The sequence below is a fragment of the Pundamilia nyererei genome, unplaced genomic scaffold (assembly GCF_000239375.1).
Source record: "Pundamilia nyererei isolate P.nyererei 1_Seehausen unplaced genomic scaffold, PunNye1.0 scaffold00088, whole genome shotgun sequence".
NCBI classification, from domain to species: Eukaryota; Metazoa; Chordata; class Actinopteri; order Cichliformes; family Cichlidae; genus Pundamilia; species Pundamilia nyererei.
Window position 1 is genome coordinate 80,439 of NW_005187489.1, and position 21,080 is coordinate 101,518.

A 21,080-nucleotide genomic window follows, 5' to 3' on the forward strand; every position below is an offset into this window, starting at 1 on the left:
ACCGATCACTCCAGTCTCCTACCCACTCTCCTTTGCCCCAGGGGTTCCACAAACGGATCAGCTTCACAAGTTTTCCTTGGCTAATAAGCTGGCCGCAGGCACCAGAAAAATCACAGTTATTGGTTCAATGCATGCTCAATCATCCAGGTAAGTAAATCACAAAAGGCTGATTCTGTTCATCTGGACGTAACGTTTTCAATGCAAGAAACGTTTCGTCACTCATCCAAGTGACGTCTTCAGTTTCAGCTGACTGCAGGTTTCCCCAACCTTATAAACAGTACATTGCACAATGACTGAAACGAGCATCACTGAACGAACAATCAGCTGGGAACACTGGTTTGAGGCCATTTACGTGATTGCTGTGATTGCAGCCATTCCCCAACTCTCTGTGGATGGTACTCATGGCCACTGATCAGTGGTCTTTGATCAGTAGTTGTTAGTCAATGGTCATGAGAATTTGCATACTAATGATCAAGGAACTGATCTCAGAGCCCACTGTTCATTCAGTGGTTCTATTTTCAGTCATTGTGCAAATGTACTGTTTATAAGGTTGGGGAAACCTGCAGTCAGCTGGGACTGAATAAGTCACTTGGATGAGTGATGAAACGTTTCTCCCACAAAACGCTACGTCCAGATGAACAGAATCAACCTTCTGGGACATATTATTGTTGTATTTAAATGTATGCTTAAAGGTTTTTAAATCTCCCCTAAACATTTTTGTCTAATATGTCATGCGCTTGTTTTTGCTGTAATTCTTCCTACACTGCATACTGTGATACTACTGTATGTGATAGCATTCTTTTTATTGCTGTAATCTTACCAGGGAAGTATTATTACTGTAGATTCACTTCCAATACTAACTGTGATTACTGTGTAAGTATGATTCTTTACCTCTTTAACCCCTGTCACAGTGTAGGCGTGCCCTTGGACCAGTCCATTTGGCAAAACTGTGTTAGCAGATGTTTCCTGCAATCAAGGAACATTGGTCATTGTAAAAGCATAAAAAATGAAAATAAAGACTTCTGATACAATAATATCATTAGAAAAAAGTGACTGCAAAGTTTGGTTATGTTGACTTAAAGCAAATTTCAACATTTTGGGACACTTTGTCTTCATAAAAGATGTTTCTGGCAGTCAACCAACCGCTTCACAAAAAACTTAAAATAGATTTTGAACTTTCAGAGTCTAGTAAGTCAAAACAGTCTTCTTGTTCCAGGATTTGCATTCCCACTTAAGCAGTCCCAAAGTGCATGCTAACTTGGGTTGTATTTGTGCAATATTGGTTGATAATGCCATAAATATAACTTCATCATTACATCATTGATTTAGTTTTATAGTTTTTAGGCAATATGATACCAGTTTTATTGGTAGCCCTTTTTTGTAGTTGGAGAATAATCTCCCTGAATAACCTCGGGCTGTTTCTGAGTTCTGTTTTTTTGTGCTTACCCCTTGAGGTGTACCACAGCCCATCAATGTGTTGGATTTGCCAGCTCTGCATATCAGCCCCCACACATCTGAACTGGCGTCCGACAGCTGGACGCACATGTGGACGCCACCGGTGAAATCCATCATAGCCTCTGAAGGAGTTCCAGAAGTCATGTCGGTGTAGGAACCACAAACTCTGACAGAGGTAGATAATATTTTTCACAGATCCCCCACATGTAACATGTTCACTGTATATCGGATAAATCATATGTTTCTTTGCATACTTGGCATAAGCTTTCTCCAGCAGAGCAGGCCAGAACTCATTTGGATCTTTGGAGTGAACAAAGATTAGTCTGCCATTGATCGTCGGCAACTTGTCATCAATGACGACATCCACCCACCGCCCGAATCTCCAGAACTAAAATAAAGATACAATTGTTTTGTGAGCTTGTTGTGTTTCATGAAATTTGATCATTAGAGACAAAATAATCCAAACTCTGAAATAAACAGCTTTTAAGTTTTAGTTTAGTGGAGAAAAACAGTTAAAGATAATAATTACTTCTCTTATTCTGATAGTTTAATGATGTTTACCCTGAAGTGAAAAATGCCACAGTAGTTCTCTTTGATTTTTTGGTCGAGGGGAACAACTTGTTCAAAAATGTGATTCTGGAAAGTCAGTGCGCCGATTGATGCAAGAAACCAGCAGTTTCCTGGTTAACAACAACAAAAAAGAACAATCAGGACTGTAGGCAGATACAAGAATGTAAATATTAGGAGTGAAGAAATGACCCTACCAAGTACACCTTGACCAAAGTCAAATCTGGAGACGCCATCAACCACAAATTCAGCATCAGGAGCAATTTGCTGTAAAACAGGGAGTCCGTTTTCAAATATAAGGATTGCTTCACTCATTTCCACTTAATGTATCCGACCATTCCCAAATTTAAGAGGTTTGGGGCCAAGTTTGAAATATGAAACTCTACTTCACAGGCTTAAATATCAGGATTAATTTAATTATTGTCACATCCACTAGAGGGCACTGTTACAGTGAAAATCTCACTTCTTGGTTCATAAGAAGAGCTACATTTTCACAATCTCAAATGCAGTGGGGCAAAGGTGGAAAAGATATTGTATTTTGTTTTCTAAAATTCTAAAATGAATTATTAGCTCATGTCTAGCAGTCTAGTTTTGCATGTCAAGCTTGTTTTGGGCAACCACTTTTATTTTTGAAATGTTAAGCATTATTGTTAGCCGTGTACTGGGACTGTGTGAATTGAAGAACAGCTCATTCAAACACTTTTACAATCTGACTGCAGAAAAATGTCATTAGCAGAAAATTTAAACTGAATCACTTGCAGTGAAAAAGGGGGAATCAGTCCCCGGCTGATTAAACATTTAGATGTGATAGAGCATCTAATGTGCAATTTAAATATCTTTAAATACTCACCGCAGGTCTTAGCCACTTCACGTGGGCCAGGTCGGAGGGCTTCAGTATCCCCTGGCCAATAGACTTTGCATCAGGGGGGAACATGTCATCGAGGTACCTTACTCCTTTGATTAGACAGTACTGCTTCAGGTTCTTGAAGTCTTGGTTACAGAACCTTTCAGGGTTGGAGATGCTCCCATATCCCTTCTGCTTGTGACGAGCCTCCATAATGTTCAGGCATGCACCAGGAAGAGGCATTGCTGCAGTGTTTGTGTCTGTTTTCAAGAAGTTGGCATGTAAATTTGACAGATTAGTATAATAAATGATATGCTACAAAGAAACAATGTCAGCTCAAATCCTAACAGTAAAATTAAATTCTTCTTAAAATGATCAGTACGCTCCTCAAACCTTTAGGGTGATTATCAGTCTACTCCACCTCCAGATTACAACCAGTAAATTACGTTAAATATTTTTTTGGTAACATAACTTTAGATATTAAAAATAAAGCTTGGTTGATGTAAGAATTAATGTAAAAAGTCAATGCCAAAAAAACATGACATACTCTGTCATTTCATATATTTAATTGTCATATAAGACAATTTTATTCTTCTTTGCTTGTGTTTAAATTCAGTACTTCAGAAAAGGTTATTTGTAGGCACGCTTCTTTATGTATGAAAATCTCTGTCTGCACAAAACAAGTACATACAAATTACAAATTCATTAGACCACCACCCAGTGTAACGTTTATACCACAGCTGCTCTCAATTAACAGTATTAGTAAATACCAAAATCATGTTTTATGTTTCTGTAACCAACTGTATGTGTAGCCTCTTTAATCAAAATAGTATTTTTAAAGCTTTTGTTATCCATTAATTTTCATATTTGGGTATACAACTGTAATTTTATTTTAATTTGCCTAATAGATAACAATATAATTCTAAGTAATTTCTAAAAACACATTTTCATTCTTGTTATGATAGATGGTCTAATAAATTTGTTAAGCACTGTATGCCAATTTGCTTTTTAGGAAGCAGCTCAGCTCATGCTTAATGTTTATATTGACTATAGCTGCTACTACTAATAATATTAATAGAATTAACTAAAAACAATATACATACTGAGATTAAAGTGGTACACATTTAGAGGAAATTACCTAAGATTTAACTCCGTTTTATGAGCCGTTTTTTACAAGGTAACAGTCTGCAACAGCACAAGTGCAGCACCTGTTCTAATAGGTATAGGTGACCCATAATGATAAAGGTGGGTCGCCTAACTAAATCTAGGTGAGAAAAAAATAGGTGAAATAATATATAAATATTAAAAACATTGCTTGGGGTTTTTTTCACTTTTAAAAGAAAAAGAACTGCAATTTACAATAAAATATCAATGAAATGCCCATATAGTAATAATATTTAATGAGACTATGAAACTAATAAAAACAAAACAAAACCTAACACTAAAAGTAAATAGAAAAAGCAAAACTATAATAACTGGTTTTAGTCATTAGTCCTAAAATTGTTAAACAAACATCTTACCTGAATGAGTCACGAAAGAGGAAGCGTGTTGTTTAGTAGATACGGAGCAGGTCTGCAGGTAAGAGTGGACAGGCTTCAGTCTTATATAATGCCCACAATCCCCTAAATTAGACAGGAGAGGTTGTGGCACCTCCTTACCTTACTATGCAAATTTCACTCAAACTCCACCACTTTCCTTGGAATTACTCTGGAACCTGCAGGGTTAGTTTTATAGGTGTTTACACACAAGTCATGTTAATTCTTAATGTACAGGTGTGATGCCCTGTATACAGCTTCCTGGTTTTTATTTAAAATAACCCAAAGGTTTGCTTGACTTCAGCGCAAATATGTAACTCTGTTGTTGTATGTTGTCTGCTAAATAAACATTATATTTTAGATGTTTGAACAACCTTGAGTAAGTTTGTTTAAACTTACAGGGCTGCCATGGTAGTTGGCATCCACTTTATTTTTGGTTTCTTCGAGCATTTGTGCATGTTAGAACTTGTAACTACACAAAGATTTTATGGCTGACAGTTAAATCTTTTTGCCTCTAAAGTGTTTGACTACTGTAGAACAAGAAAAAAAATTCACTAACAAAATAACTGACTTCACCAATTAAACTGCACGCCAAGATATTTTTGCTGATGTACATGTGCAGTAAAGATCCTGATGTTACTTGTTTAACAAAGATTTACTATATGATATATTTAAATATTTACAGACGTGGACAAAAATGTTGCTACCCTTCGGTCAATGAAAGAAAAACTCACAATGGTCAGAGCAATAACTTTAATCTGACAAAAGTAATAATAAATAAAAGTTCTATAAATCTTAACCTATGAAAGTCAGACATTGCTTTTCAACCAAGCTTCAACTGAATTATTTAAAAAATAAATGCATGAAATAGGCCTGGACAAAAATGATGGTACCCACAACTTAATATTTTGTTGCACAACCTTTTGAGGCAAACACTGCAATCAAACGATTCCTGTAACTGTCACCTCTCAGCAGGTATTTTGGTCCACTCCTCATGAGCAAACTGATCCAGTTGTTTCCGGTTTGAAGGGCGCCTTTTCCAGACTGCATGTTTCAGCTCCTTCCAAAGATGCTCAATAGGATTGAGGTCAGGGTTCATAGAAGGCCACTTTAAAATAGTCTTATGTTTTCCTCTTAGCCATTCTTGGGTGTTTTTAGCTGTGTTTTGTGTCATTGTCCTGTTGTAAGACCCATGATCTGCGACTGAGACCAAGCTTTCTGATACTGACCAGCACATTTTTCTCTAGAATCCCTTGATAGTCTTGAGATTTCATTGTACTCCACACAGATTCAAGACACCCTGTGCCAGATGCAGCAAAGCAGCACCTGTCACGGCCTGGGGGATCGGCAAGACGCTGATCGGCCTTTTTTTTTTCTTATCTCTCTCTTGCGCTCTCTCTCACCTCCTCTCTGTCGCTGGGGTGGAACTCATTGTGGGTTCACGCCCTCGGCCCACGGAAAAGAACACACCTGATGCCCATCAAGGTGAATGGCATTTCAGCCAGGAGGTGACTGCTGGTCTTCGCTGGATCGTTGTCTACCACGCGTCAGTGAGAGTCAAGCTACAGCTCAAGATAAGTCAAGTGTCTTTTGTGAATATCATGCTCATTCCTGTTTCCTCATCTACAGACCCCCTGGATAACCTTTCCCATGTGAATCTGTGTGTCAAGTGTGAAGAAAGGAACTGCAGTCATGTATGTGGAGAGTTGGAGAGCGAGTGATTCCCCCCCTTGGATTTCCCTGGAGTCCCGTCCCTCACATTGTTGTATATAGCACGGCACTCTCTGTATATACACCTGGTGAACTCTGTAAATAAATCCTTGTGTTCAGCTGATTCAGGAGTCCTGCGTTTGAGTCCCCTGCATCTTTGATCTGTCATCAATTTCCTCCTGCAGCCACGTCCAGGGAGGTTGGCTTAAGATAAGATAAAGGATTTCAAAAGAGAGACTCTGGATTAACATGTCCCTTTGGCCACATTATTTTCTTTCTTTTCTAGGGGTACCATCATTTTTGTCCAGGCCTGTTTCATGCATTCATTTTTAATTCAGTCAAAGCATGGTTGAAAAGCAATGTCTGACTTTCATTGGTTAAGATTTATTATTGGTTTTGTCAGATTAAAGTTATTTCTGTGACCATTGTGAGTTTTTCTTTCATTGACCGAAGGGTACCAACAATTTTGTCCAAGTCTGTATATTATAGGAGAGGCTGACTTATGGCGCTTCTTTGAAATCTCACTTGAGACGAGCATGTGGGCATGTGCTTCTTTTTAAAACTTTCCCGTTCCATTTTGCAGAAGTTGAAGTTTTTCAACATTAAATTAAAGGCTGCTTTGAATAACAGGAGGAGGCATGCATAGGCAGCCAGATAAAACTGTGCAATAAATATTGGAAATTCCTCAGGCTCCTCAGTTCCTCCTATTATAATACAACCACAGACAAAGAAAAGCATGAAAGATATTACATACGTAAGCCAAAATGGAGCAGCAGTGGAAAAAGCTTGACTCTAGTTTCCAGGTGTTATAGTGGCAAAACAAGCCAAAATAATCACCACTGTGGCCAAACATCTACACTTTGGTCTCTTCTCAACAAAGGACATTGTTACTGAAGTCTTGTGGTTTGATCAGATGCGACTTTGCAAACCTAAGCAGAACCTGCACAGACATCTGAGTCCAATCAGCGTCATGCCCGCCTTCTGGGAGCCAGTCAGCCTCCACTCTGCATGGTTTAAATGTCAGTGCTCTTCCATCAATCTCCCCTTCAGACATTCCCTTGTGGAACCCACCTCTTTCCCATCTCCACCTCACTGGAGTCACTCAGAGCCACATCCTAGCCTCATCTTCACTACCACTGGCATCTATAACTCCAGGGTGTTCTGGAGTACTTTCTTTTGATCATGGATGTAATGATGCATTTGTTATGATAAACTTGAATCTTAATAAAAACATTTTTTTGTTGTAAAATATTTCTCTATATCTATTAACTAGAAACACGTGAGACCCTAAAAAAAAACACCCAAAACAAATAAAATAAACGTAAAATAAAAAGTGTTCTGCATCACTGAAAATAAAAACTGGCTTTATGTGACTGTGATTATTTACCCCCAAGGCCTTTTAAACACGACTTTCCTTGGAACTGAAAGTTAAATGAATTATGATCACATGCTTGTTTTCACTTGCACTGCTTAACAAACCAGTTGTAGAATTTGATGTGCATAAAGTCTTTAGGGAGAAACCCAATATACAAGGGACTCTCAAAAGGGCAGAAGTTGTTGTTATTGCCCTGTCTCGGTAAGATACATACTCTCTAACAAAGCCAGCGCTCCTGAATGTCATCAGCTCAAACAATCTAGTTTATTTTAAGGAAACAGTCTTCTTGCAAAAAAGCCCACTCATGAGTTGTGGTAATAATTCTAAGACAGTTCTTAGACTAACCAGTTTTCTACTTTTTTCTTCTTTGTTTTCCAATAATAAAGCTTATTTGTTCCTCTCTCAGCCCGACTCCTACTGAGCACTCTTTACAGGCCACAGCTCTGTTCTCCAACACTCCCCACTGCACGCACTGGCTTGCGGCCTGCCTGTGATTTATTTTTTTCATTTGTTAAGAAAAAAACAAACAAACAAAATGTGATGAACAAACCACACAACCTGCAACTACAAGATAACCAGAAGAGTACATGGTTAGGTTACTTTCACACCATAAAAACCTGTTTAGAGGCAAACCTCTCCCATGCATCCTTTTCACCACCATTATACATCAGTGGTGAAATCAGCAAAGATGCACTTGAATGTCTCATCTGTTCTGGATGTTGAAGGATTCCCCTCACTGGCCATAATTTCCCCATTATAGATTACTTATATACAGTATTTCTAGGTGTAGTTAACACTTGCATTATTGTAAGCCAGTGTCAATGTTAAGGCCTAAATTGCCATTAGAATATTGCAATTAGGAGGATAACTGCAATTATAAACGAAAGCTTTTTATCAGAGTGTGAGCCTGTCAGTGAGCAAAAACTCCTTATCCAGGCTGGCCACGTGAGAAGGGTTACTTTGTTTCCTTAAGGAGGCCAGAGGTTATAAACTCAGCAGTCAGGATATGGGAATTTCTATAGAAAGGGGCATCTGTACTTTCACACCTTTGCTAATGAGTTAATCTGAAATTTGTGGTAAACACAGATTCTATGTCATTCTTTTGCATGTTTTACCCTGTTCAGTCTAACCGCCTCTACCTGCAAATTTAGGATAGGTAAGCTGGCAAAGCACATTTCCAGTTTATTTATTCAGAAGTCATTCTTGCATGATAGCGCATACAGTGATCTTATCACGTTCAGATCCTTTCAAGTGATGGGGAAAAATGAAACTAAATTACTGGTGTCATGTTAAGACCTGCCTATGGCTGCACAAGATGAAGATGAAGAAACTAAACTAAGATAACTAAAGGATGCCGTCAAATGCTGGAGTCTCCGAGGCCAAATTATCAAACAAAATCAACCCATTCCCAAGAAAATAGTTTAATTAAAAAGAAGGTAATGGTGAATTTCCCATCTAGTGAGAAGAAAAAGGAGTAGAATAGGCAGCAACAAAAAGGACAGGAGCCCTCATAAAAACCCACAATGAAAGTATTATTTTTACTCATGTAATTGTTGATTATTAGCATCGAAGTAGTAACTGAATGTGATGCACTGTTATGCTTACAGAGAGAAACACATGTTCGGTAACTGCACTAACAGATAACGAGGACTTTAATCAAAATATAATTAGCCGCCCAAAAGGGGAAAGAGAGAAAACTGTAATGGAAAACCAGATTACAAAAGGTTTTTGTGATAGTAGCTAGCTGGCAGTGCCAAAATGATTTATCATTTCTGTAGCTACTCTGTTCTACGGCTATATCCCAAAAAGTTGATTCTGTTCAGCTGGACGTGGGACAAACGTTTCATCCCTCATGACTTCTTCTGAAGCATCAAGATATCTGTGGGTGGGTGCGTAATGCCAGTTTGAGTTTGAGTTTGAGTTTGTTTTGTTCACACTAAACAACAAGCGAGCGAGAGAGATACTGCAACATGGCCAAACTTGTCTCCAAATTCGTAGTCATTTCGTTAAATTATGTTTTTGTTACGCAGCGGACCATGAAGACCACTCTACCCACATTTTAAAACTGAGACCTTCTAAAACATGAAGTCAAAAGATATAAGTCTTTTGACTTCAAGTTCTGTATGAGAACTCTTATGCCAGTCAAGGAAAAACTTTTTTAAGCTACAACATCAGTTTGACGTTAGAAAAGTAAACACCAAAGACTATGAGCTTTGAAACGTCTTGAACCAGAAAAATCGAAGCAGAATATTTCATTCAAACACACAATAGGTGTTCACAAACGCGAAAAAAAATATTAAAGTCTTCTGAAAATTATTCTCTTTTACTCATGCCTAACGTTGCGTTGGTCTTATATTCATCAGTCATCGGGCGATGGTCTGATTTTCTAAGCTATTTCCAGTCAAACTGGTACCACTTGTCTTTAAAGTGTTCCCAGAAGCGATCACTAATCTCTTTACTGTTATTTGGACATGCCAAAAACAACAACAACAACAAAAGGTTTTGTAGGCTGTTGACTTCGGAGGCCATTCTGTTGTTTTGTTGATTCTCTTTCAGTTAACAGGTGTCACTGATGGCATGTTAACTGTAAATGAACAATATCTAATTAGACTCTAGCTAGAGACCTGGACATTTCTGTTAGAAGCCAGTAGAGGGCAGTAGTGGAAATGATGGTGATCACACAAGAGAAGGTTGGGTCTGTAAAGACCTAAAATCATACATTAAACATACATCCTTGTTTATCAGAAACGATGTGATAATACACAAAAAAGTCTTTGGTGGAGGAAAAATAATTTTACTCAAATATTTTAACGTCACAATCAGTTATCTGATTGCTGACACTATTAACATGTACTCTATTCTCTTTGACTTCACTCAAGTGGTGCAGTGCTGCTATGCCCCAGTGTGATGGCTAACCCATATTGTGCAGAACTAGAAGGTCATTAATGCTTTAATCTCTTACAGACTATAAGGAGACTATGACGATTGCAATGCACATTATTCTGACATCAGCAGGGAAAGCATATGAAAACTGTGCTTCCTTCAACATCAGAATCTTAAATGTTGTGAATCGTGCTTACAGTTTGCCAACTCCTCTGTGATGTCCCAGTGCAGGATTAGAAACTTCCTTATGGCTGCTAATTTTTGACTGAACATCAAAGGTGACGTGGTCTTTGCAGAGCCCTCGGCAGGCTAAGTCATTGATAAACAAAAGGTTTACATAGGTTATGTTTTCTATTATGTTTTGAAAATGTAATTGAACTTGAATTTCAGGTGAAAGTTGTGTTTTTGTTTTTTTAAATTTCTCCCTGTAATTACAATACAGTAATTGCATAAGTGAGCATGGAGGCTGGTGGAGGGAATAATGTCCCAGTGGTGATGCTGGGTAATTTCCTGCCTTTAAACAAACACACTGCCTAATATTCTAGATAACATAACATGGCAATAAAATATATGAAATTAAAGGTATAACCTAACCAGCTCTTCCTTATTTGTAGCTGTAATTCAAGTTGGCACATGAACTACAGCTGTTCTGTTAACCTTAAATTAAATGTTCAATCACAAAGAGTTGAAAACATACTCACCTGTTTTGCTCGTGTCTCCTTTAGCGCTCCCAATTCCGAAGAACTTCATGCCTTTGCTGTGTTTCTTTAGCAACCACAGCTGTCATCACATTTTCCCTAGAATAAGTGTAACTTACTTGCACAGATTCCTGAGCAGAGGTTCCAGCAGGTTATCAGCTCATAAAGCTGTCCTGCCCCGACAGGTGCAATGAATCGCTGACTGAAGGAGCTGTCAGTCAGCATGAACATGCCTAAAATGCAAATATGGAGATTGCATTTTTGAATGAAAAAAAAAAAAAAGCTCACTGAATATTTGTGTTATTTGCAATATTTGCAAGTTGGGGCAAGTTTCTACCATCTTTTATCACCTGGTACAGTTTATCCATCATAGGCTTTGATTGCTTTGATCGAGGATGGAAGTCTAGCCAATACCACAGATGACATGGAGAGTCATAATCTGGTTCTCAAATACTTTCTTACTTACAGTTAAGTCTTTGCTTAGCAGGAGATAATGGAGGATAATAGGACAAATGTGCTGTCAACCCAAGAAATAGTGTCACTATAGGTCATGGTTCCTGTAAAAGTAAATAACCCGAGTTACCAACCTCCCTTTACAAACAAAACTGTGCCATGCTGTCAGCACTTGCTGGGGTGATTTTATCCAAGTCATGATGAAGCCTGTTGTTTCCTCAGACTTTAAATAGCAGACTCCACGTATGGACTTATATTGTACTCAGTGTTCTCTGTTTAGCTGCTCTAACAGCTGACATGGCTTCCAAGTTTTCCCACCACTGGATATCTGAAGGTTTGGCAACTGTTCTGTTATTAATCATATCCTTCACTCTGAACTCCTTCCGTGACATTAATATTGAGAACACTTAACACTTCAGAAATGTTTTCATACCGATGTGTGCGTCAGCCTCTCCAGAGAGCTCTTTTGACTTCATTGAATTGATTTTGCCCTGACCTTATGTACATTGTGCCAGACTAAATGTTCTTGCCCAATATATCTTGGACTCCAGACAAGTTTGTTAGCAAAGTAAACAGGATACATCTGGCCCACAGTTTCTCGTCCCACAGGAATGCATGTTTTTACCTTTTCTTGATGAGCTGTTAAGTGTCTGAGACAGTGTAAATATCTTCGACTGAGAGAAAGTTGCCAGGATGTAGTGGAAAACTTAAAGCATTATCATTTAACGACACTACTTTCTGCTACTAATTAATAGCTGAAAATATAATCCTACTATTACCGACTGGCCGGAAAACGTGTCAAAAAAATATGGGCAAAACAGAAGCTAGACTCCCTTTATCATGTAGTTGCGCTCGACTACATGTCCACTCTTGTCTGTCAATTTCTCTTTCTCTCTCTTTATAACAATATTTAGAATGAATACAGGCTTTGACTTGTCACATCCTTTAGACTTGCTCTCACCTGGATTTAGATCTGTACTGTAAACAAACAATGAAGCGCAGAACAGGAATAGAAGGTAGATAGAAAGTAAAATAAACTTTACATCAGCTTCTTTACCGGCAACTTGTAATATGCCAGGAGACTAATGGCTCCGAAAGTTAAAATTGGCCAATAATCTAGTAATTTAAGCTACATAAGCTAATGTTTCTGATGCTATTTAGAGAACAAATTCAAATAATGCAGGGGCGATGTTGTGACTTATCAGAACAGTTTGCACTTTTACAGTATTTCATATAAATGTTTTAAATCTGCATCTCTAATTTATATCATGAAATGACCCCTGCATCTTCTTTCTGCCAGAGCAACCAAAGTCTCATTTAATCTATTAATGACAAACCAGCCTCTGTGTGAGCGCTCTGGGTAGCTTTCATTTTCCAGTAGAGGAGGTGGCAAAATATGATTATAAAACAATGTCAGAAAATAATATTAAAACACATTATCATTACCCTGATAAAGGGTCTAAACACACCCATGACCTAAAACGAAGATGAAACCATAAAAAAACCATGTACGTTTACAGTGTTTTAATTATGGCTGTGAAAATACCAAAATAAAATTTTATTAAGTGGACCACATATTAACACAGACACACCCTCAGGTCAACAATCCCGAATTATATTTTTCATATAGCTTCTCAGAATATTGAACAAATTTTTTTACATGTTTTTATTTAAAATTGGAAAATATTTTATCCAAACAAATGGTGTTTGACATATTTTCAAGTATTTTTTAATTTCCAAATATAAACTATAAGAGTACTTGCAAGAATATAACCAGAAACCTAAATTAAATATAAACAGCTGAATTACAAAAGCTCGTGACTGGGTTGAATTCAAAGAAATCTGCTTCAGAAAATATTGCAAACAATAGATGTTAAGGCAGTTTTCTATAAAGTGTGAGAATTACTAAGTCACATCACATCAGAAAAGATTTACGTTTGTTTTCTGATCGTTGTCATGTAACTAAAGCCACCAGTTTCGTAGATTCACCCAGTTTGGTAAAATGTAGTTATTTGAATTTCCTACACCAAAGTAGACAGGCGGTGATTAACCTGATAGTAATAATATTTTAAATAGACTTGGAAGAATTTATTAGCAAGGCTTTGTTTGAAGTAGACACTATTTAAGTGCCACTGTGCACTCAGAGGGTGGAGATTGGTGTCTGTTTCCTGTGATTGAAGTCGAGGCACTTCCTGTATTTAAACAAATGCAGGAAACGTCTGTATTCACATGAAGGCCCGCAAAGGTCTTCTGTACTTGCCCTCCAAAAAGTTATTGGGTTTAAATATGAAAAAGCAGTAATCAAGAGTTATGTAAATTGTACATTTTGGGAGGTTTTAAACAATCCATTACAGTATGAATATTAAAACTCATATTTTGGTTATTATACACAAAAGATTAAATAGCAGCATAAGAGCTGGGGGTAGGCAGCAAATCTAATCAATAGTGATACTTCTATACCTGCATAACAGGAGGAAGATTACACATTAATAAAATACTGATGGTTTACGATAAGTGCAATATTAACATCTTTATAGTAAATAATGAGGTGAAGGTCAGACGTGGCGACAGAGTGGCAAAGTTTACGGGTTCACTTCCTGTGGCGGCTATTTGTAATGGCACAGTCCCCTCCATGAATCTGACCGCTCCATGTTCATGTATTGAAAGGCACCACAATTCAGGGAGTCTGCTTAAAAAGCTTGAACTCTGCTGGGGCCGGAGACATCTGGATAACCAGTCAAAACACTCCAGAGCCTTTCATTGTTTTCTTCCTCGAAACGGAACCAGCCAGCATGGGAGTAAGAAAGAGCTACTAACTGCTGCTAAACATGATTTCCGTCTTTAGTTTTGCAAACAGGATACTGGAGCCTGAATGTTGCTTTGAGAAACACTTGTTCTTTGGCTACGAATGGGCAACCACTTATTGGTCTCTTTTTACCCTAAAACTCCCAGGAACCCTTTGGAGAGCAAACATTTTGCTGATCTTCGTGGCAACTATGTTGTGGCTTCTTGTCCTGCAGCTCATTAACAGCTTCGAAGGTTTATCAGGGTCTGAACATGAAACGCTGTGCACCTCTAATGCCTGCTTCACTGCACACATGAAGAAGGAGAGGTTTGACAAGGCCAAAGAAGACTGCAACAAAAGAGGAGGATATTTGATGACCATAAGAGACCGAAAAGAAGAGGATGTGGTGCGCTCACTTCTCTCATTAATAAAAAGTCAACAAAATGGGACGCTGCTTGAATTTTGGATTGGATTAAAACTCAAAGAAACCGATTGTGTATTTCCTGACCAGCCACTCCGAGGATTTAAATGGGTATCTGGAAATGAGGAATCCCACTACTCCAACTGGAAAGAAGAGCCTGCCTCCACATGCTTAGCAGAGAGATGTGTAAATATTGATTACAACTTTTCAAGTGAGAATCACCTGAAATGGACTGCTGTCCCTTGCAAAAAACGTAAAGCTTTTTATGCATGCAAGTTTTATTTTAAGGGGATGTGTAAACCTTTGGCTCTACTGGGGCCTGGGGAAATCGCTTACACAGTACCTTTCTCACAAGACCCACTTAAAAGTCAACTGAAGTCATTTCCTCATGGAACTTTTGCTATAATTCGGTGTAGCGATCAGGAGGATCGCATGTCTTTGTGCAACGCTGTTAACCATATCTACCGGTGGACTAACCTGGGCCCCTTTTGCAAAACAGGAAACCGAAGCTGTGATATCAGCAATGGTGGGTGTGAACATTCGTGCCATCAGGATGCAGATGAAATTCGATGCGATTGCAGAGAAGGTTATGAATTGGAAAAAGATGGACTCCGCTGCAGGATCAAAGACTTGTGCAGTCCTGACAGCTGTGAGCATCAGTGTGTAATGAGCGAGTCGGGATATTTCTGCAAATGTCCAGTTGGCTTCGAACTGCACGAAAACCAACGCAACTGCTCTGACATTGATGAGTGCCAATCACAGGCTTGTAAGAACGACCTGTGCATAAACACACATGGCAGTTATAAGTGTGCCTGCAAAGTCGGCTACAAAATGATGGATGGCAAATGCAGGGATGTTGATGAGTGTGCACAAAGGAAATGTGAGCACATCTGCTTGAATACCATTGGATCGTTCTCTTGTTTTTGCAAGGAAGGCTTTGCTTTCTCTGAAGATGGCCATTCATGTGAAGACATTAATGAATGTGTGACTGACAGCTGTTCAGGGGCTAAGTTTGAATGTGTAAATACTGTAGGAAGCTTCATATGCACCCACCTGGAGAATGATGGAACCACTTATGCTCCAAATGTGACCTTTGCACCATTAACCTCATCAGATTACCCATCTTATGAGAAGACACAAGAAAACTTTACAGAGTCTTTAACCAGTTCTACAACTGAGCACCCATATCCTCAAACCGATTCACCCATTCCAGACCCGGAGAAAGTTACAAACAAGGATCCACTGAGCAACACAACCATGGCCACGAGTTTCGCCAAGACAATCAATTCCAGGGTGATAATCTGCGTCCTCGGTTCAGTCATTCCTCTTGTTGTGTTGATTGCAATTACTTTGTTTTTTGCAATTTTTCGATGCAGTCGCTCTAAAAAAGAAGTGAAGAAGAACACCACTGCAGATGGCTACTGCTGGGTGTCCTCTGGCTTGGATCCACGTTTAGAGAAACTATACGAGTCCATCTTGACTGATGACCCATGACCATTTAGTGACAGAAAAGACTGACTAGAGTTATGTTTATTTATGCAATTCTTGCAATCTCCTGTGATTACACTACATATCAAAACGCAAATCAGAAAACGTCATTGTCCATCAAATAGTATTTGAATAAGAGTAGAGTCATAATGGGGGAAAAATAAAAAATAAATGGGTGTTAAGTGGAAGTGCATAATATGCTGTAAAGGTTATGAAGGATGTGTAACGACTGTTTTTATTGCACGGTTAATAGTCTGAGGCAATGTAAATATCTTTACCTATGAGAAAGTTACCAGTATTTGCTGTATAAAAAAAATGTCATTCAATGTTAAGATCAGACACTTTTCTTCATTTGTTTGTGACAATATTTTATGCTATTGTGTATAATCCTGCTATTACCTCCTGTCCTGAGAATCTGCTTGTGTACTATGAAAACAAAAGAGGATCTTTAGCTTTAATATCACAGAAAATGATCATTAGACCATTTACTGATCACTCTACAACCTGTGCCCCAAATAACACAACAAAAAAAGAAAAAAATACACAAGTACCGAAGTAAAAGTACTAAAGAGATATTATTTGTATAATATGATCATTATTACTGGTGCATTAAAATGTTGGTGGTACTTTGCTGTTTGAGCTGGCTGAAGTATAATATAATCTAAAAGTAAAAAGTGGACTAACACGTATATTCTCCAGAGAGTATACCTCACAAACATTCTTAAGAACTTAAAGGTACTTTTTGAAAAAAAAAAATTGTTTAGAAGAGCTTCAAAGGTCAAAGCTTTTGTACTGTGTTGCAGCGATATGAAGTTGAAATAGGCTCTGGCTGTAAACTCTCATTTGGACCACGTGATAATACAGCGAGTTATTTTGACCTGCCCAGAGTTCAGCACAACACATTTCAGCCTTTTTAAAGATATTATTAAACTCCATCCTGCTAAAACAGAGCAGATTCAGACTATGATAAAAAACAAAAGGTGCCTTTCAAAATGTTTAAAAATGCTGGTAATTTTCTTGTTTTTGTTGAACAAGAAGTACCTTTAAGTAAACCTGTTTAGTCTCTGACAATGACATGTACTTGTACACACCAACAAATAAGTCTTTTTGATTGAAGTTCCACATCTACACACCATCATGTAAAGATGAAACTGGTGTCAATTTATATACTGCAAGTATAAAATCTAAAATGAATTGTTTGCTTGTTTTTCTTTGTTGTTCTTATTTACATATATAGATAGCACTAGCATTCATGAAGCCCATTCTATTACCAGAATTATTGTTTATGTTTCTGTAAAGGTTAATTTGTTAGAATTTGAATCCAATTTAATTTTTTTTATTTAATATTATTGTTCTTATCCATGAATTTATTTTAAACACATTACTGTTTTTGATGAGGTTGCCAAATTAAACCTTACATTCCAGAAAAAAATAAATAAAAATTAGCAATCAATTGTTCTGCTTGATTAATTCCTGACTTCCCAGAGAGGTCCAGTGTGCCGGCTCACATTTTGGTATAAAATCGGGAATCTTGATTTTAGGCAAGTACTTGAATTAGTTTGGCAGTTTATATAAGAGCCCTTTGCATATTTAGTATATCTAAACGTTGTTCTTCATTTTGTTGCTGCTGGTCCTACTTCAACTAATTTTTTTTTCTTTATCTCATTTCCTTCCTGAGATACCCTGTTTCCGCAATGGCACAAAGACTGGAAATTCCTCATCGTTTAAGACAGGCAACCTTTTGCACTCCACTATGAGACAGCATGGCCTGCTTGCAGACGAGAGCGCCTGTGCTTAGGATGAGTATGACTATTCTGATGGTTTCACTGACTGTTGGAAAAGGATTGGATATAAAGCAGCCTGACCACTGCAGAGCAGTTTGCAGTAATTATGGCAAACCTGACTGCATAACTCTAAACCAGGGTGAAGTGGATTTTAAAACAGCTGAAGAAGCCTGCCATGACAGGAAAGGAGAACTTCTGCAGTTGTGCTCTAAGAGTGATAAGAGGTTGTTTGACATTCTGAGTCAGGAATTGTTTGGGAACTACTGGATCGGGCTGCATTTACCAGCTGGTGCCTGCAGCAACCTCTCAGCTCCACTGAGAGGCTATAAGTGGATATCTGGCAGACCGGGCATCACCTTTCTTCCATCCTGGAATAACCACATTCAACTCTGCTCTCCACATTGCGTATCACTGTCAAGTGATGAAAAATGGACAGAGAGACCGTGCTTAGATAAAGCTGATGGGTTTCTGTGCAAAGTTGAGCTCCAAGATGCATGCCGTGGACAAGAAGTATCGCATCCAACCCTTTTTCAAAGCTATAAAGGATGTTCACCTGGACCATGTGAGCAGAACTGTGAGGATTTTAAGGGGGGTTACACATGCTCTTGTTTCAAACGATATATACCAGACAACAAAGACCCCAGGCAGTGCAAACCACACTGTGCACAAAAGAGATGCCCTAGTATACAAGAGGCTGGCTATGATGTATGTCCTGAAGGCTTTCTAAAGGTTGACGGAAACTTTTGTGAGGACCCTAATGAAGGTCCAGTCACAACTCCTCCAGTTGTAGCGTTTGTCAAACCACCCATCAGCAACAATACACTGAAGGCGTCTTCTGTTCCTGGGGTGCGCTTTCTGTGGGTTTGGATTGTGGTCATTGTTGTTGTCATTGCATCTATTTTTGTCATTAGGTTTTATGTAGTTAAGCGTAACAGGCAAAGAGAAAATTCTAATCGCAACAACGTTGTGACTTAATTATTGCCCCAAAATGACAGAGTCCTCTGGCTCTTTGTTCTTTATCGCAGACTTGGGTATTCTGTGTTGTCTCCTAGTTATTTAATGGTACACTCATGAACCTAAAGGTGTGGTCCACATCACTGGGAACAGAAAACGCTAAATGTTTAAGTGGTTTAACAAGTCAAAGTAGCTCTAACCTGCACCTCCAATTACTGACTGGCCTCCAACTATTAGTTCCAGTCATATTTTCTTCCTCAGAAGCCTGACCAGCAGGCTGAGCCTATGGTCATTACTCATGGTTTATTTGTGTGTTTTTGTTAAAAAGGAGCGTAGATTAGATGAACAACTGGCCAGATGTATAGATGAATGTAAAGAATTCCAAATGTTTTACATCTCATTTTTCCTTTTGGAAAACAAGAAAAGTGAGAACTACATTTTGATACATGAAACATTTTAACAGCTATCATTTTAGGAGGTTTACACCTTTATTTTATTACATAAGAGCTTATATGAATGAAACCCAATGTGCTGTTCTTGTTACTACTACTACAACATCATCTTCATTTCAGAAATATACATACACACACACACACGCACACGCGCACACACACACACATTCTCAGACAAAAACAAAAATTAAAATAAAATAAATAGAATCTAAATTACATGAAATGACAACCGTTAAGTCTGAAATGGAGTAGGAAGAAATATGTACATACTTATTAATCCCTACCTTACGCTCACTCTATTGAATCACCATATTCAGTGTTACCCCAACTTCCCCTCATCACTTCCCCCACACAATAAGGAATGAAGGACAAATATAAAGATAGCTACAGTGATAGCTATAATTCAGATACAATTTAGCATAGTTATATATACTATCAGTCATCAACTTTATCAGTTTCGTATTCTTCCAAAAGCAGTATTTGAAACATCTTTATGAACTCATTAATGCTTGAAGATATAATATAGAAGTATATAAAATGTTAATTTTATATATAAAATGTTAATTTTATATATAAAATGTTAATTTTATATACTTGCCAAAAAGTAATCAAACTATTTTTACAATCTTAACATACTTATGTGTACTTCACGTACAGCATATGTATAAATATGTTAACGCTGACCCTTTTCTATAATCATTTACATTTGTACATTTAACTGGTTGCAAATGAGTTTTAAAGATATGACATGTGTATACTTTTATTTCAGGTCTTTTTTGAGGTAATTTTATGGTCAATTATGCTTCATGTTCAAGCGTGAATTCTTTCAGATTTGCTCTTATAGCACCATCTACTGTCCTCAAGAACAAAGTGCTGAGAAAGCAGGCAGTCAGAACTGAGTCAAATTGTAATTTGGGAAATTACAGTTTGTTCCAACAGAAACCGAATTACTTAAGCTGTATCTTCTAATAATATAGCATTAGTAACAACTGTTTTAAAATAAAAAATATCACAAATATTAAATATTATTTAGTTTTTATGGCCTTAAGACGCTGTACACCTACTTTTTTTTACATTTATTTTTCTTAAGCAACATGTAATGGAATATGCTGTATAAATAAAGAGACATGGACATTGTTGCAGGTATATTGATAAATAAATTATCGGACTTGTGTTTTTCTTTCAATTTTATTTAGCAAAAAATTATTTGTCCTTTTTATTCATCTGTTCGCGCTCACTGGCAACTTTAAGTACACTTGTTGAGCTACTCGTTACTAACAATGTCTGAATCAATCAGTATTCAGCAACTCATTGCACCTAGGCATGTAGACATGGTCGAGACAACCTGCTGAAATTCAAACTGAGCATCAGTAAAAAAAAAAAAAAAAGGAAGGTTGTTTACGTGGCTCTGAATGTGACACAGTTGTTGGTGCCAGACGAGCTGGTGTGAGTATTACAGAAACTGCAGATCTGCTGGGATTTTAGAACACAACCATATCCAGAGTTTACAGATGATATACAGGGAGTGCAGAATTATTAGGCAAATGAGTATTTTGTCCACATCATCCTCTTCATGCATGTTGTCTAACTCCAAGCTGTATAGGCTCGAAAGCCTACTACCAATTAAGCATATTAGGTGATGTGCATCTCTGTAATGAGAAGGGGTGTGGTCTAAT

General features: G+C 37.8%; 3 protein-coding genes across 3 annotated transcripts in view; 2 read left to right on the forward strand and 1 right to left on the reverse strand.

Annotated features, from left to right (window-relative positions):
• Positions 1 to 11,100, reverse strand: part of LOC102200301 (calpain-1 catalytic subunit-like) — a 16,067-nt gene extending 4,967 nt beyond the window's left edge. Inside the window, exons 1-10 of the mRNA XM_005739026.2 lie at positions 11,071 to 11,100; positions 4,525 to 4,580; positions 4,387 to 4,438; positions 2,873 to 3,126; positions 2,220 to 2,289; positions 2,017 to 2,135; positions 1,710 to 1,843; positions 1,447 to 1,621; positions 892 to 966; positions 3 to 88 (exon numbers count right to left, since the gene is read on the reverse strand). Of these exons, the coding sequence (XP_005739083.1) occupies positions 3 to 88; positions 892 to 966; positions 1,447 to 1,621; positions 1,710 to 1,843; positions 2,017 to 2,135; positions 2,220 to 2,289; positions 2,873 to 3,109 (896 nt within the window). The 5' untranslated portion in view covers positions 3,110 to 3,126; positions 4,387 to 4,438; positions 4,525 to 4,580; positions 11,071 to 11,100. The remainder of the gene's footprint in view (positions 1 to 2; positions 89 to 891; positions 967 to 1,446; positions 1,622 to 1,709; positions 1,844 to 2,016; positions 2,136 to 2,219; positions 2,290 to 2,872; positions 3,127 to 4,386; positions 4,439 to 4,524; positions 4,581 to 11,070) is intronic.
• Positions 11,101 to 14,278: 3,178 nt separating this feature from the next.
• cd93 (CD93 molecule) lies at positions 14,279 to 17,542 on the forward strand. The gene has a single exon (XM_005738925.1). It carries the CDS (start codon positions 14,349 to 14,351, stop codon positions 16,218 to 16,220), a length of 1,872 nt encoding a protein of 623 aa, XP_005738982.1. The 5' UTR covers positions 14,279 to 14,348; the 3' UTR covers positions 16,221 to 17,542.
• A 327-nt stretch (positions 17,543 to 17,869) lies between these two features.
• On the forward strand, positions 17,870 to 20,420 carry LOC106456299 (thrombomodulin-like). Its single transcript, XM_013912395.1, has one exon. The coding sequence runs from the start codon at positions 17,978 to 17,980 to the stop codon at positions 18,971 to 18,973; it is 996 nt and encodes a 331-aa protein (XP_013767849.1). The 5' UTR covers positions 17,870 to 17,977; the 3' UTR covers positions 18,974 to 20,420.
• The last annotated feature ends 660 nt before the right edge of the window (positions 20,421 to 21,080 follow it).